The sequence below is a fragment of the Balearica regulorum genome, chromosome 20, assembly GCF_011004875.1.
Source record: "Balearica regulorum gibbericeps isolate bBalReg1 chromosome 20, bBalReg1.pri, whole genome shotgun sequence".
Lineage (NCBI taxonomy): Eukaryota > Metazoa > Chordata > Aves > Gruiformes > Gruidae > Balearica > Balearica regulorum.
Genome location: NC_046203.1, coordinates 800,570 through 816,634, shown reverse-complemented (window position 1 = coordinate 816,634; position 16,065 = coordinate 800,570). Strand labels below are relative to the sequence as shown.

Genomic DNA, 16,065 nt, shown 5'->3' with positions numbered 1-16,065 from the left:
CCACCGTACAGGCAACCTCGGCCGGCCGGGCCTCCCGCGGGCACCGGGGTCCCGCTCCACACCCGGGCCGGGCCGGGCCGGGCCGGGCCCTGAGCGCCGCCACCAGCCCAGCAGCACGGACGGAGCGAGAACCGCCACAGGGCGACTATCGCTGACAGACCCGCACCCCGCCCGCCGCCGTCCCCTCAGGCCGGGCCTTGTTTACCGGCCGCCGCCCGGCCCCGCCCCGCCCCGCGTGACGTACCCACCGCCCGGGGCTCCTCGCGGCACCGCCCCCAGAATCACGCGACCTCTTTGGGACCGCATCGCTCCCGTGCTGAGATACGTCCGCCGAGGGAGACAGGGTGGGTGCAGCGGCTGTTCCCCTGCCGCGTCTCCCCCACGGGGAGAAGGGCCCCTGACAGGGAAGGGCCCAAGCGGGGCGATGAGGGACCGGTGCCGCGTCGGGCGAGGGGACAGTGAGGCGGTGGGGTAGGACTAGTTTGTGCGGCGGAGGGATTCGAGGGGAGAGGCGGCCTGTGAATGGGAGGGGGAGGGGGAGGGGGAGGCAGGGCCAAGATGGCGGCGCCCTGTGGGCTAGAGGAGTCCTGAGTGGTAAACAGCTGAGGGAGGAGAAGGAGAGGTGAGTGCTCTGGGCCTTCTCCTTCCTCCCCCAGCGGGGCGAGAGCGGAGGCAGACGGGGGGACGGAGAGAACGAGGCAGAGAGCGGGGGGAGGCAGGGAGAAAAGACTCGGGGAGGAGGCGGCGGGAGAAAGGGAAGGGGCTGGGGGGGATGGGGAAGGCGAGGGTAAAGCCTGGCGGGGGGGGGGGGCGCGATGTTCCCCCCTCCGTCCCCTTTCCTTCCCCCCAGCCAAACTTGCTCTTGGTCGCTACACACATCGCCCCCCCCGCGGCGGGGCTGCCCGAAGCGTGTGGGGGGGCTGGGGGCGCTGCCCCCCCCAACCTCCCCCTCCCCCCCCCCCAGCCAACGCGCCTCTTTAATTTTGCGCGATTTATCGGAAAAGGTTGAGCACCTCCGTTTCAAACGCTCCATAACGATTTCCAGACTTCTGCCTCAGTCACTTGCTGAGGAGGTTCCCTCGTCCGGGGTTAGGCATTACAGCAGTTGGTAACAGTCTGTCCCCTCGCTGAGGAAGGCTTTTCTTATTTCCTTGCTCGTGGGTAGGTAATGTGAAGTCAGGATATTGTTTACTTTTACAAGAAAACATTTTGCTTCCTGTTATCACAAAGAACTTGGAGGACTAGAGTTCTGAAGTTTTCACCCTTTGTTTGCTACGGATGCAGCCTCTATCATTGTTTTATCAGTTTAGTCAGTGCTTCTCTCCTTGTTGTTTGGGGTTTTTTTAATGAGTCTTTTACAAGGCAATCTGTGAAAGGAAGAACATGGTTAAAGAAGTATATGATTCAAAACCCGTAGAAATGACACAGAAACTGGGATCAGGTTTTGTGTGCAGAACTGCTGTTTCCAGAGAATGTTCAGCGAATGCTAATACAGAAGGTTTTCATTCCTCGTCTGGTCTGATCCTGTAGTTTTCTGACATTAACTTCTGTGGCAAGTTGTTAGAAATCTGTCATAATCAAAGTGCTACTGAAGTGATCCCATTAGGTGGAAAAAATCCTCTTCGGTTTACATGTATGAACAACTAGAAACTGAATCTTTGGAAACTCAGGAAGTTCTAATAATTAGTGCAAGCATTGGGAATACATACTTTTGTCTGCAGTTGACTTGACTTTGCTAAGCAGCAATCGGGTACTCTGCTTATCAGAAACAGCTATGCCACACTTAAGCTTAAAATAAAATCATGGGCTTAAAATACTTTCATTGGTAAAACACTTTGGTTTTGTTTGTTCGTTTGTTCTTTTTTTTAGGATTTTTTTTTTAACAGCCTAGTCAACCCAGTACTAAATTGCCTTTATGAGGAGTTGCACGGACTTACTCAGATGAAAATATAGTCAGAATATCTAATATGTCATGAGATAAGCTTTAATTAAAATGATTTTATCTTTGGCTGTATTTAATCCTGGCTCCTTAACTCATTGTTACTTGAGAATTTGCTTTTATGGTGACTGATAAAAAGTAGCATTATTAAAGGGTTCCCATGTGAGATGTACTGTCCAAATGGAGATGTTTTGGTGTTTGAACAAACATGTGACTTTAGTAACTATTTGTAGTTTAAAATGAATGCTGGCCCAATTTAGAGCTGGACTGCTGGGATATTGACCTGTACCGATCCCTGAAATTCTTGCAGTGGCCAAGCACCTTATATGAGCTGGTGATGTGATTACCAAATCAGTGTCTGTAAGAACTGAATAGCTTATAATACACATGCATGCATACATGTGTGCAAAAACATTTAAATATATATGTATATCTTTGGAAAACATACCTTCTATAATAAATCAAATAAAGCACTTTTTAATGGTGGAGGCGGGGGTACCAGATCTTATGGCATGTTGCAAACAGGTGTATTTTTTTTGAAAGAATATTAGGATCTCAGTCTGGTATGTAGCTGCTATATTTTCATGTAGTTTAATCAACATAATGAGGGTAAGGAATAATACTTCCTTTGTTAGCATAAGCCTTTCTTTGGGTAGCACATTAAGATATAGAGCAAATTTCTTGCAGTGGTGGACTGCTATCACTTTCCTGGGTAGTATTCTTTCTTGGCTTTCATTAAAAAGCTACACATCATTTGGTATTGTTCTGTGTAATGCCTACTTCGATGCTTGGAGTACTTAAAATGCCTTGACTGAGTATGCTAGGTAGTTTGCAGTGATTTCAAGATTTACTGAATTGCAGCCTAATTCTTGGAATATGTTTAAAAGTTTTTCTTGGTGGTAGAAGAACTGCTGCAGAGATTTAGGAGGTCTTGCTCCTTGTCTTACTGCAAAGTCTAGAGCTCTCTGTTTACCTGTTCATAGTTTTAAAAATATTCCTTAGTTGAACTTATTTTCCTTGTGTACTGTTAATGAAATTGGCATGGAAAAACAGTGCTTGTTCTTATTTATTTATTTGCTATTAATATACTTGGTTGTGTGTAAGGAATTGAAATGATTCCCTTTCATGTAGTAACTGGCTTATTAGCATGGCTTCTGCCAAAGAGTTAAATGTCAGCCCTACCGTGTTTGGGCTTTTTTCTGCATGCGTTGCTTTTAAGCAATTTTCCCTCTGACAGAAATTTGATGGGTAGCAATTAGCATAGTGTATTAGCACAGCATAGTTTGAAAAGAATCTTAAAAATTGCTGAATATGATTCTCTCTCTTTGTTTGGGGTTATTGGGTTTTTGTGATCTTGCTGTTCCTGCATCAGTTAAGCACCTGTAACAAAGTACATAAGAATGTATATAATATCGAGTTATAACTATAAATGATTATTGAGTTTAGGAATGGGGTCTCATATCAGATTTTAATATAACCAGAAAAATATGGACTAATGGAAGAAGCCAGACACCTTCATTCTTTAAAAATGAATAAATAAATTAATTGTACTGCCAATTGTCATGATCAGTTTGAACTGAGGTTTAAAGTGTTTAGAGTTATAATTTCAGGGTGGCAAAAAAAGGGAGCAATCAGCTGCTTACTTTCCTCTTGCCACCAGTGTTTTTTCTCCCTACTGTCACTTCTCATTCATTGCTTGTGTCACTTCTATAATGGCAGTGTTTGGTATACCTGTGAAGAAAATATAAAGTTGAGTATTGTAAAGAAGTGTAAAACAGGCTGGGATTTTTGTATATCGGATGGGAGGGAGTGAGGCTTACCCTTTCATGACAAACTTTTCAAAGATTTCATTGAGAAGGGCTGCTTTGTTGTCAGTCTGAATTTTTCTTTGAAAACAATGATTGCTCTAAAATACTTCTGTCCTCATTCATGGCCTCTGCCAAAGCAGTACCTGAGCACCTTACTTTACTTGCAGTAGAAATCAGAGGGAAAAGTGTCAATCTTGAGGTCTGGCTTCACTTCATTGCTGTCAGCGGTGGTCTTAGTTGTTGAAATCCCTCTTTTCTCTTGGTGGGGAGGGAGGGGGTGGATAACCGTTGACTGGCATGCCCCAAATTTAACTTATGATTAGTGAAGAGGGATGAAATGCTGATATGGATCACACACACACCACCCCCCAGAATAAGTTGTTCTGGTGTCTGAATTTCTGTGTTGTTACAGCAAATGTGAAGGACGTTCTGGGAGGAGTGTGCGTGTATGTTGAGTGTGTCCCCCTCCTCCCCACCACTCAGAGAAGCATAACTGGCACTACCAGCTGCTTTTTCATTTGGCTTGAGATAAAAATACACTGAACAGAAGAACATCTCTTGACAGAAATACTTACAGAAGTAATAATCTTTTGAAATATTCTGCTATCTCTTTCTCCATTTAGCCTTTTCCAATTAATATTTTTACAGTCTTTTCCTTTGTCTTGAGTTTGTAGCTTAACTGTATTGTGTTGTGGTTAAATTGGCTACTGATTTTTTTTATTTTTTTTTTAAACAAATTAGTTCTTGGCTTGTTGGCTTCTCCTTTTTCTCCTCTAAGCTGGCTCCAAACTTGTATTGGTACTTAAAATTAATATTTTTTACTAAAATTTGTCTTTATGAAAGCTCTTGAATATGAGAATAAGAAGTTTGCTATTGGTGTTTTATCTTCCAGTGAGATTAAAATGTTGCATTTTAAAAGATATTTAAACAGGTTTTTTTCACTCTTAACTGTCGAGCACCTTGGATCTTTTAGATAAAACTAATTTTAAAAGTTAGTGAAGAATCAGTGAGACAAACCACGTGGAAATGTTACTGACTTTGTTTTAACCCTGTCATTTCCAAGTGTGGCTGCCGGGATGTGGAAATTCTTCTAACAGGGGCATGATTGCAATAGCTAGGGATGGAAGTGTTAAAGAGACTCATCTTGTATACTGTGTATTTGAGAAGAAAGACGTGATCATGATGTGATACTGTGAAGATTTAAGGGAGTTCCTGTTTGCCACACATGTTCTATCAGTCCCAGATACAAAATACTGTGGCATTCAATGGATGATCTCACTGTTTTACAAGGTAATGGAAATTCCTTAACCTGGCCTATCCTGAGTTCCTTATCTACAAGAGTTGAAAATCACATCACAAATTACTGATGGGACTGGTCATAAATCACACTGACACCATGCGCCCTGGGAACTGTACTTCATCTACCAGAACACTGTGTCGTTTGAAGTTAAAAGCCTGTTGCCTGTAAACTAGTTATTCGGCTGTCTTGGCTTAAGTGTGACACGATTTAAGACTATCACTGGAATTCCCTGGTTTGTTCATTTGTGTGGGGCATCATGGACCCAATATGATTAGAGGATCTCAGTCTTAGTCTTAGTCTTAGAATTTCAAATTTGTTCCTTACAAATGACTTGACAAGAGATCCTGCATCGAGAAAGCTGTGGTTTGTTTTTTTTTAAAAATGTGACTATTTGTGTATAGCAGGGTGACAACGTTATACTAGTGTTTATATAACTTCAGCAGATAAACTTTCCACCTAGTGAAGTACCTATGTGTAGATGTGGTTTGAAATACTTTTATTAATATTTTGAATACTGGCTTTTGGAGTGGAGGTTGCTCCACTTTATGTAAAGTACTTCAGTGCGCTATTGACTGATTGACAAGTTTATTTAACCTATGCTGGATTTATTGGCACTAGGTCACTTGGGCCATCTGTTTTAATTAGTTCAGGGAGCTTGGGAAATTATTATAGTTACCTGCAGCTAAGCTTGTGTTATCAGCCTTGCTTTTATCTGATTGTAGTGTTTGTGTGTGCCATCAGGCCAATAGCATAAAGTTGAACCTGACGTCCAGAACTCATCCAGAGTGTCTGCAAAGGCATGTTTCTTGATTTCACCATCCTATAGTTTTTCCTCTGGCAATATCAGAATTAGTAAAACCTGCTGTTGAGGTTTTTAGTGGTGTGATGAAGATCTGGTGCAAGTATAGTAGCATAGCTAGAGGAAAGTAAGGAATAAAAGCATTCTTTTCATTGTGGTGGGGGCAGGGAGTCAAAGAAAAGAGAGTTGACAAGGTCTTTATGGGGTAAAAAAGCAGAGACTAGCATTTATGCTGCTTTAATTCTCAAAACAGGTTTTGCTTGCAGCTGGTTTGGGGGTGTGGTCATGCATCTCTTTTGTTAACAAGACTTTAAACAACTAATTCATGTTGCTTAGGAAGCTGGTGAATCTATTGCTTAACGATAGCTGAGACTGTATCCTGATAGAAGTTGGGGCACCTATGTTAGCAAGCCCTTTACAGTCTCAAAGATAGTGTTCTCAGAAATAAAGGAATAGATAGTATTAAACTATTTCCCCATGTATAGTTCTGCATGCATTCTGGGTATCTCAGTATAACTGAAATTTAGTAAATTAAATATTACAGTGGTTACTAGAAACTAAAAAAGCAGTTGACTCCTGAAAATGAGTCAGTTGACTCCTTAGGTTGCACGGATGAGTGGCTTTCAAGTTTTTTTGAAAGGATGGTGTCACTCTTTGAATATTGCTTGCCTTCTAAACAGCAAACTCTTTGAGGAAGAAGTTGAAGCTTGGAAGTCTGCACATTGTGTGTGTGTGGAGGGGGAACCAAAACCAGAACCCCAAACCACAACAAATCCCAGCTATAATCATTCTGGAGAGCAGAGATCCATTCTGGTTTTGAGTAAAAAGAGACTATCTCCTCCTCACCCCAAGTTTCTATTTTATTATCTTTAATTGAAAGTCTTGCTTACGCTACCAGCCAGTTTTAAATCTGTAGTTTTTTCAGGTCTTGCCAGCATGGAACTTGAAAAGAAATAGCATTTAAATGTGAAACACTTCAGTTAGCAGGCTCTGCTGGCTGCTTGTAGATGAACTGAAAATTTATTTGGACTGTTCAGCTATGGAGCTATGATCATTGAAAACTGAAGGGCTGAAGCGGGGGGGGGTTATGTTCTGGAACAGCGATTACTAAAGTTTGTTGCTAATGCAATGCCTGTTGTGAGTGGTGCCATATTATCACCTTTGAATTTGCAATCAGTGCCAGATTAAGTAAGCTGATGTCTTGTGGCCCTAATAAAAGTGACCTTGGGCAGTTCTGCAACTAGAGTGGTATGTTGCAAATGACAAAGTTTACTAGTAGACAGGTTAACCCCTGCTATCCAGTAACATTGTTAAACATAAGTTTTCAAGAAACTAACAACATATATAAGTAATTATAGCATTATCATTTCAAATAGAGCACTGATATATGGTCCTTGTCTAATGTCTATCAACGCTTTGACTAGAATCTAAAGACCTAAACAATTATGGTAATTAGTCTAGGTTCAGAATTTGGTAGGATAAAAGAGGACTTCTTTGTGTGTAAGACTTTACTTACCATAAATAAAACTTGAAGGTTCACAGTATAAAACTACGATCTTTTGAAAGCCATCTAGTTGGAGGCAATTGCACAGCTTAACCTGTGGACAATTCTGGAAAAGACAACTGTGCAACACCTTTTGGTGTTTTTCAAACTAAGGGCTGACTTTCCTCTCACAGGAGGTACATAGCTCTGCTGTGCTTAGTAAAGACCTTAATGTTCTTCTGAATATACAAGGTTTCATAAGGGAGAAATAAATTGTGCCTTTTATTAACAACTTTGTGCTTTTTCTTTATTAGTGATCATGAAATGCATGTGGCTCACAGCACTGCAGACAGAAGCTCAGCTCGTCCACAGAACAGGTGCTGTATACACAATTGCAGTAAAAAAAAAATCTTGTGTGTAAACTTGGTACGTGTCAGTCTTACCTTCCATGGAGGAAGTCAAAAATGTATGCTAGCTGGAAGTAGAAGGAAAGAAGAAACCCTTGCTAATAAAATTAGGTGTGATGTGAAGCCAGATTCTTTTTGCCACTGGGAAAGGTTCAGCATAGGATTCTTATGGATGAAGGAAAAACTTGATTCATTTTGTGATCGATACATGGATGTGATACCTGAATCCTTCCCTTGCTGGTACATGGGAGGAAATAATCTTAAAAGCCTGAAATGGCTTAGATTTACTCCTGCTTAATACTGTGAAGCTGACCAGCCATGTTATCTGCACACTGTTGCATTTAATAATCTCTGTGGTTTTTGCACTGCAAAGTTTTTAATATATTACTCACAAATTATACATGTGAAAACAAGGTATGTTGTGCTGCTACGCTTGTGATTTAGTATGCACTACTAGGGTGGCCGAGAAATAGCAATTGTAATAAACCTGAGTTTCCTCACAGCTGCAGCTTGGCCACATTGCAAATATTAGAGCACAAATCTATTAGTATGCAATAATGCAAGGCCGAGGGCAGTGAATTTCTAATCTAGCCACAGGAGTGGAGAAGGATCTCAAGGATGCATATTTTCTCCAGAGCGTAGACCACTATGTGAAGGACTTGAAAGGCTGGTTGAGGAGGAATTTCTGTAAGAAAGTGAGAATGGAGTGATTCCAGGAAGCTATTTGCATTTTATTCAAAACTTTAGTCTAAGTTAACTGACCTGGAGAGCAAATTAAAAAAATACGGTAACAGAATGGTCTGTCAGTCTGTATATGCTAGCTGAGGTCTTCCGCAAAACAGATTAATGTCCTTTTTTAAAAAGGTGAAGAAAACCTTGCTTGTCACTCATTGGCTTCTTTGGAAACTTTTCTCTTACAGCTTTTATTGCAGGTGTGTAAACTCTAGCAATCCTTTCAGTGTTAAATGGGCAATACTGCAGAAAAGAAATAGGGAAGTGATGAGAGATTTAAGATGGAAAGGGAAAAAGGAAAGTTCCTTCATCTGCTCTCTCTTCTCTCCCAGTCTGGTAGAGAGGCACCAATGAGGAACTTCCTAAAATTTTAACCTCCACATTCATGTCAGTACGTGCATCATGGCACAGCAAGGCCATGTTGGTGAGCTCCTCTCAATGCTGGATTCTCCAATTCTGGGTGTCCTGGAAGATATAACAGCTGCGTTTAAAGATAATCTCATTTGTGGTATGTATCCTTTTACAAAATTCGAGGAAGGGTTTTGCTTTTACACCAATAAGAATAATGCAGAATAATGTGATTTTCTCTATCAAACACAGTATTTGCAAATGCAACTTGAAAGAAACTCTTGATATTTGGGTTTGAAATTGCTTTAAGGATTGAGGCTTCTTTTCAGTCCATTCTGCTTAATGGCATGCCTCTTGGAAGGTCTGTTATGTAATTGTTAAAATGCTATTATAAAATGAGTAGCTTTTCCTGGGGTATAACCTCAAGTTGTGAGCCGATGAAACTTTCTTTGTCAAGTGTATCTAGAAAGAATTAGGTGTCATCCACATTATGGGAACTAGTGGGATTTTGTTCATTCAAAAAATAAACAACAAAAAAACCCAACAAAACAACAGACCCAGCCTTTCCTGAAAAAAAATGATTGCTGCTATTAAGGCATGCCTTATGTTGATAGAGCCTTTTCAGAGTGAGAGAGCACTGTCAGTGTCCTTGTCCCTCTCTTCTATCTGCTGAAGGGAGAGAATGTAAAGTTATTCCTGAACACTTTACCTGTACTGGGTAAAATACTCTTGCAGTTCAGCTACCTCTAGGTTTTTAATGTTAGACAGTAATTGCTAGTTATTAAAAAAACTAGTTACTTCCCCTGAGCTGAATGCAATTGCTTGAATGGTTAGGAACTAGGAAATGTAGTTAAGAGGTCTCATTTTCCTAGAGGTCTGGTAAACACTAAATATTGATGTATGTTATAAATTGTGTAATAGTTATTAAAAAGTTGTTACAGGGACCTTGCACAAATGTTTCATTTTTAGTGTATTAAGAATAGTTTGGTTTTTTTCTTGTTGTAAACAAACTGATAGACCGTGGACCTATGCTTGTGAACAACCTGGTGGACTATTACTTGGAAACCAATTCTCAGCAGGCACTGCATATACTGTCCACACTGCAAGAGCCTCATGACAAGGTAAAAAGATCTTGTTAAGTATGGCAGATTTTAGCCTGGTATTGGGGCAGCCTTTAAATAGCATCTGTTAGAACTCTGTTTTTCCGTTCTGGTATAGAATTACCTTGTTGTAGAGGTGTAGTATCTCTGTAGTAAGAGTAGTTAAGTTTTAAAAAAAACTTCAAAGGTCTCCATTTCTTGAGTTGCTTAAACTGACCTAGTTCAGCAAAGAATCTCTATAAATGAAAGGTTTCTGAGGACTAATGTTGTCTGTTTGCAATGCTATTGCTGCTTGTTCAGTGCTAGATGTGTTAGTCTAAAACAAATTGGGTATTTTGAGAGCAATTAAGGATTTTTAAATAGATTGAGAATGGCACTACAAATTGTTTTACTTCTGCTGACCAGAATGTTTTTATTGTTTATTTACGATAAACATTTTGAAGTGCAGTGACTGCTTCTGGACTGAATAGTTTGCGTTTTGCTACCAGCAGACTTAAATTTATTGCTGGGTTTTATTTGCTTTCCTGTATATTTGTAAAATGCCCATAGTTTCCATAATTGGCAATGGCAAACTGCTGAATACAGATTGGTGAAAAAGAATATATACCAGTTAAATATAAATACCTTTCCTTTTTCTACCACCCTCTGCAAAATCCTCTATCAGCACCTACTGGACAAAATTAATGAATATATGAGCAAAGCTGCTACCCGTTTACCCACTCTCTCTCTGCTGGGACATGTGATAAGACGACAACCATCTTGGAAACATAAGCTTTCTCAAGCACCTCTCCTACTTTCATTACTTAAATGTCTCAAGGTAAGAATTGTCAGTGGTGTCCACAAAACACTTGTGCACTGGATGTAAACATACATACTTGTAATGCAAGGCATTTGTTTTCTGTTTTGATGTCATTTATTCAGTTAAGCTGTGAGAAGAGATAAAATGTTGATTAAATACTGACAGCAGTGGAATTACATGAGCTAAATACTCTGTGCTGATCCTGTTATTACTGACAGTCTTGTTTCTAAAAGCTGCTGTCACTGTGTAACTTTGAGTTAGGGAAGTTTACTAAAACTTTTCTAGAAGTAAGTTAAAGTCAGAGGGCCATCGGTGAAGTTGATGGATATCTTGAATGTGAACTTAAAGAGAAATAAAGCTTCTCATTAGTGCATTCTGAAATTTGTGCATGTAAGGTAATATACTCTACTTGCAGTGTAGATGGGCCATGCAATAGACTATTCCATGGTGAAATTACCTTGGAATTAGCAGACTTTCCCTTCTTAGCTACAGACGTGCTAGATTACAAGGACGTAGCTGTTTCTGTATGCTTTGTGGTTTGGTTTTTTCCGATCTGCAAATTTATCAGTTATAATACTGTGCAGTATTGTAACAGTGGATAAAGAATGGAAAGAGTTTTGAGACCTAGAATTAAAATGCATGATGTAGTCAAGTGCCAGTGCTCTTCAAAACAAAAACACAATGAATTTGTAACTGCCAAAGAAGCAGCTACAAGTGCTGTTACTGGAACTCCTGACATGCCTGACGAGTTCTGTTATCCTTTTCAGTGTGAGTCTTCTCTGATTGTGAGGGGAGTGAAGTGTGTCAGAAAGCTGGTGGGAGTAGAACAGAGCTGTGGAAGTGCTAGGGATGTGTACAGAGGCATACGGATGGACATGAAATGTGCTGTGAAAGGTTATGTCTGGACCGAGGGAGAATAGAGGCCGTAGATTACACAGAGGAAGAAAAATCCATAGCACTGAATATGTCCAATCAACCTGAGTGGCTCTTGGGAGATACCAAGACCAGTTCAGTGGCACCTGGCCACAGGCTTACCTGTGCTGTTTACACTTCTGTCCTGACAGAGTAGAAGAACTACCAAGGGAAATGCACATTAAGCTGGGGAAGCAAGTAGGGACTGCACCAGGAAAGAATTTGGAACATTTTCTGTGTCCTGTCCTAAAGTCTGGTTCTCTATTACTGTTTCATCTAACTAAAGATTTTTACTGCCACGCCCCTTTTGGTGTAAGCCGTGGGGTTTGTTATTGTTTGAATTACTGCTTTATGAAATACTTAGCAGCCAGAGTCATCAAACAGGTTTAATAGAAAAGCTTTTGACCCTTGCGTTGGTAATTGGCCAATGTCCTTTAACACCCTGATCAGATTTGCAGTTTCTTAGGCTCTGAATGCTGTGTGTGCTTAGCTCTGGGAAAGAAGGCAGGCGATACGTAAGATGCTTTACATACCAGTGATTTTTTCTCCTACCTAATTGTGGAACTGTGGCGATGTTCCCCTTTTAATTAAGTCAAGTCTTTATACAGAAAAGCAGCAGAATAGGAGCAAGAATCCCAAATCTTTTTCCTTAGAGTTGTTCTGGATGAAAGAGACAATAATCTTGGTTTATTAAGTTATGGTGGGTTTCAGAGGGACTGTTTCAAAATAGAGAACTCTTTCCATGATGATGATACCATGTTCATGTCATCCTTGGAAAAAATTAAGTTCAGCTCTTTTAACTGACTAATGCAGGTTTTTTCCCTTCTTGCAGACTGACACAGATGTAGTAGTACTCACCACAGGTGTCCTAGTGCTAATAACCATGTTGCCAATGATTCCTCAGTCTGGCAAACAGTACCTTCATGATTTCTTTGGTATCTTCGGGCGTCTCTCAGCCTGGTGCTTGCAGAATTCAGGTGAGATTTCAACTTTCTTGCATGCAGTTATGGTTTACTTGTATCCTTGTGACTCATGCAGTTGGTGAGCACTTTTTTTTGTGAGACCCTTAATGGTCTGAGATTATTTAAATGCAGCAAATTTAAAAGCCCACAAACTATTCTGTTCTTTGATAGTTAGCATCAGGGAATGCTGCTTTCCTCAAAATTTAGAAGTATCTTAGATTCTTCCATGTGGTGCTGCTACTACACAAATTTTCACTGGACTGAAGTGCTACCCTGATGACAGTGAAAAGCAGAGATTGATCTTAATGGATAGAGAAGGGAAAATGCTGACATTTGAGGCAGACATTTGGGAATTTGAGATTCCCAGGTATCGATGGGGAGGGGGAAGAAGCAACATATAAGAGGTTTTTCTTAATGTGCAACCATCAATAGTCAGGAAGGTGTTGGTAAAACTAGTCTTCTCAGTTACAGCATTGATTCTGATGAATTGGTTTTGCTGAATTTGTTGTAAGGTGTTTGATATCTAACACTAACGTTATCTATGTGTGTGTCTCATTGCTATATGAACAAATGCTGTGTTAAGCCCATAGAGATGCTATTTAGAGGGCTATTTTGCATTGCAAGTAGGATTGGAACTTCTAAGATGGCTAGTAAGACTCAAGTCTGTCGTGATTGCTTTTTGTGGATACAAGGTTTTAGTTTTTACCTTTGAAGTGAAACAAACCTTAGTTTTCTTTTTTAATCAGTCTTGAAAACTGGTTTGCTATCTTGGGGGGTTCAGGTTTTAACTTGAATAAAAAATCCTGTGCTTTGAGAATGACAGGATACTGATTGGAATTAATGGTCCATATCTTAATTTTTGGTTTTGCTGTGAGCTGATGAGTAAGTGTTGCCTGTTCTCTCAGAAGACTTCGCAGTTTCGCTAGGGACTGTACATATCTCAGAAGATTTGTTCCAGTAACATTTCAAATTTAAAAGTACTTTGCTTGCATTCTTAGAAGTTTTGTTCTTTTCTCCAATGTAATCAAAAAGATTCTAACTACCTTTTCCAGGTCACGTGGCAGAGATTTATCTTGTCCATCTTCATGCCAGTGTCTATGCTCTCTTTCATCGTCTTTATGGAATGTATCCTTGCAATTTTGTCTCCTTTCTGCGTTCTCACTACAGTATGAAGGAAAACTTGGAGACCTTTGAAGAGGTAGTCAAGGTAAAATGCTGCTTGTCTCTGTGTTATCTGAGACAAGGACTTGATAGCTGTATAAAGGCAGGTATTTGCCTATTTAATACACTACATTGATTTAACTGAGGGCTGCTCAATAAAACAGAATAAAAACAGGCTCTTGGAGGACTGAAATCTCAGTTCGGAGCAAGATCATCTCTTGAAGCCGTGATCATGTGTGCTAGCTTTATCTGTTAAATATAATGTTCTGAACTATTGGGACCAGTAGGTTGCTCATCAGCTTTGTGTAGTTTAGTGCAATCAAAAGATGCTGTACCGATAATACATACTTCTTCTTGCTCTTACTCATCCAGCCAATGATGGAACATGTGCGAATTCATCCAGAATTAGTGACTGGATCTAAGGACCATGAACTGGACCCACGAAGGTATATATGTTCACTCTGCTATTAGGAAAGGCTATAAAAGAGCAGCTTTTAGCTGGATTATTTCAGAAGGCTTACAGCAAAACCTTTTTCTGTCAGCAACAGTGTGTGCCAGTGGTGTTTTGCCACCCGTATTCATAGGTACACCAGGTAAACATGGAGGCTTTCTTCATCCAAGGTTACAGCTGGATGAATAAGCAAAAACTGTTGTGAAAGGCCATTAACAACAATGTTGGGGTTCTAAATTCATTTTGTGTCTGGGATAGAATCTGTCTTCTACTTAACAGTTGACTACATCTTAATTTTATGACTCAAACATCCTCATAAAGTTCTAAAAGAATTTGCCTATAATGAATAAAGACAAACTACCACTGACCTGCTTCATTGGCTTAAGGTTTGGGTCGTATTTTTTTTGTTTGTTTGAAGTACTTGGTGGGATTGAAGTGTTTAAAATGGCTTCAGTGTGTCTTGTTTTGGTACCTAGATATTGGTTCAGTTATCAGATCAATTCTTTTAACAGGTATGTCTTAACATTATCAGCTGTATTTAGTTTTCTTTAGAAATAGGCTCATTTGCCTGCAGCAGCACCACTTGCTGCTTTTCTCTTGTCTCCACAGGCCCAGCCACTGAAGAGGAGAAATTGACTCTTGTTGCTGCACAGTAGTGCTCTTGCCCTGCTTTTCAGAGCCACTAGGAAAACACTCCTAAATGGGAACCTATTGAATATCACAGTGCTCAGTTTTGCAGGCTTCTCCCAGACAGGGGGGAGGGTGGCACCACTAAAAGGAGTGCAGTTGGCACAAAACCACCAGTTGAAGCTTTCTGATTTTGGTATCTTGCACTCAAAAGCAACTCAGCCTTTAATAGACAGGCTTCTGTGCTTTCTCTTCTTTATAGTGAACTTCCATTCTCTGAAATATTGGGCAGATCTAATCTGACTGCTTAATATAGTGAGAAAAAGTTTTCAGAATGAAGGAGATAGTAATAATAAAAAAACATTCCCAAAACTTGAGAGGAAAAACACAGACCCGAAACTGGCATTGCAGGTGGTGTTTGCTTAAATAATGTAAGATTCCCTCACTGCTGGCATGTCTAAATTTTGACTACCAACCTCCGAGTCTAGTTGAGCTCATTTCTACAGCTGCTGAAGCTCAGGATCAACCAAGTCTTCGTACGCTGTTCCTTCTTTCCAGAGTGCTCCGTGGCAGACCTTTACGGATCTCTATGTCAAAGCTGTTTGTCTCCTCTCTGAGACCCCCTCTCACAAGTCATCTGGTTGCAATTTCTGTATGGTGTCTTGTTCCAGTTTTGGCTGGGAGCTTGCAAAGCTGTCTGGAACAAATGAGCCATCCTACAAGCCAATTCCTCATATCTCCAGGAACTCTTGTTTTAACAGTAATTGACTAACTTACTCTCTTGGATCCAAAAACTGTCTGCAGGTGGAAAAGACTAGAAACTCATGATGTTGTGATAGAATGTGCCAAAATCTCCCTGGACCCTACAGAAGCCTCGTATGAAGATGGCTATTACTCTGTGTCTCGGAAACTCTGCACAAGCTTAAAACATCACATTGACAGACAGAGCAGCTATGGTAAGACCTGCCTGATGGCTCATGAATACCCATTTCCTGGAGGAAAACTGGTCCTATAGCAAAAAGACATCTTCCTAATTTATCCCACTTAGCCTGATTCTTAGGCACTGGAAAATAAACTGTCATTTAAAAAAAAAATTAAATATGTATATCTGCTGTGGTCATGCAGATGTACAGCATGTTTGCAAAGTTGCCTTTCCACTGCCTCTTCCTCACCTGTCCTCCCTGCTGCAAAACAATGAACCAATAGGAAAAAAAAGCTGTAGTATTTAATGTATTCA

The 16,065-nt window shown here is 40.4% G+C and overlaps 1 protein-coding gene across 6 annotated transcripts in view; it reads left to right on the top strand.

Moving 5' to 3' along the window:
- The first annotated feature begins 297 nt into the window (after positions 1-297).
- TSC1 (TSC complex subunit 1) overlaps positions 298-16,065 on the top strand; it is a 28,363-nt gene continuing 12,595 nt past the window's right edge. For 3 of the 6 annotated variants that reach the window (XM_075772594.1, XM_075772596.1, XM_075772590.1), the window contains exons 1-10: positions 529-622; positions 4,811-5,037; positions 7,644-7,706; positions 8,801-8,976; positions 9,834-9,937; positions 10,581-10,733; positions 12,460-12,604; positions 13,642-13,796; positions 14,123-14,196; positions 15,633-15,784. In XM_075772594.1, the coding sequence (XP_075628709.1) occupies positions 8,871-8,976; positions 9,834-9,937; positions 10,581-10,733; positions 12,460-12,604; positions 13,642-13,796; positions 14,123-14,196; positions 15,633-15,784 (889 nt within the window). In that variant the 5' untranslated portion in view covers positions 529-622; positions 4,811-5,037; positions 7,644-7,706; positions 8,801-8,870. Of the gene's footprint in view, positions 345-518; positions 623-4,810; positions 5,038-7,643; positions 7,707-8,800; positions 8,977-9,833; positions 9,938-10,580; positions 10,734-12,459; positions 12,605-13,641; positions 13,797-14,122; positions 14,197-15,632; positions 15,785-16,065 lie in introns of those variants that run through there. The other 3 variants (XM_075772593.1, XM_075772592.1, XM_075772595.1) reach the window with 3 other exon arrangements.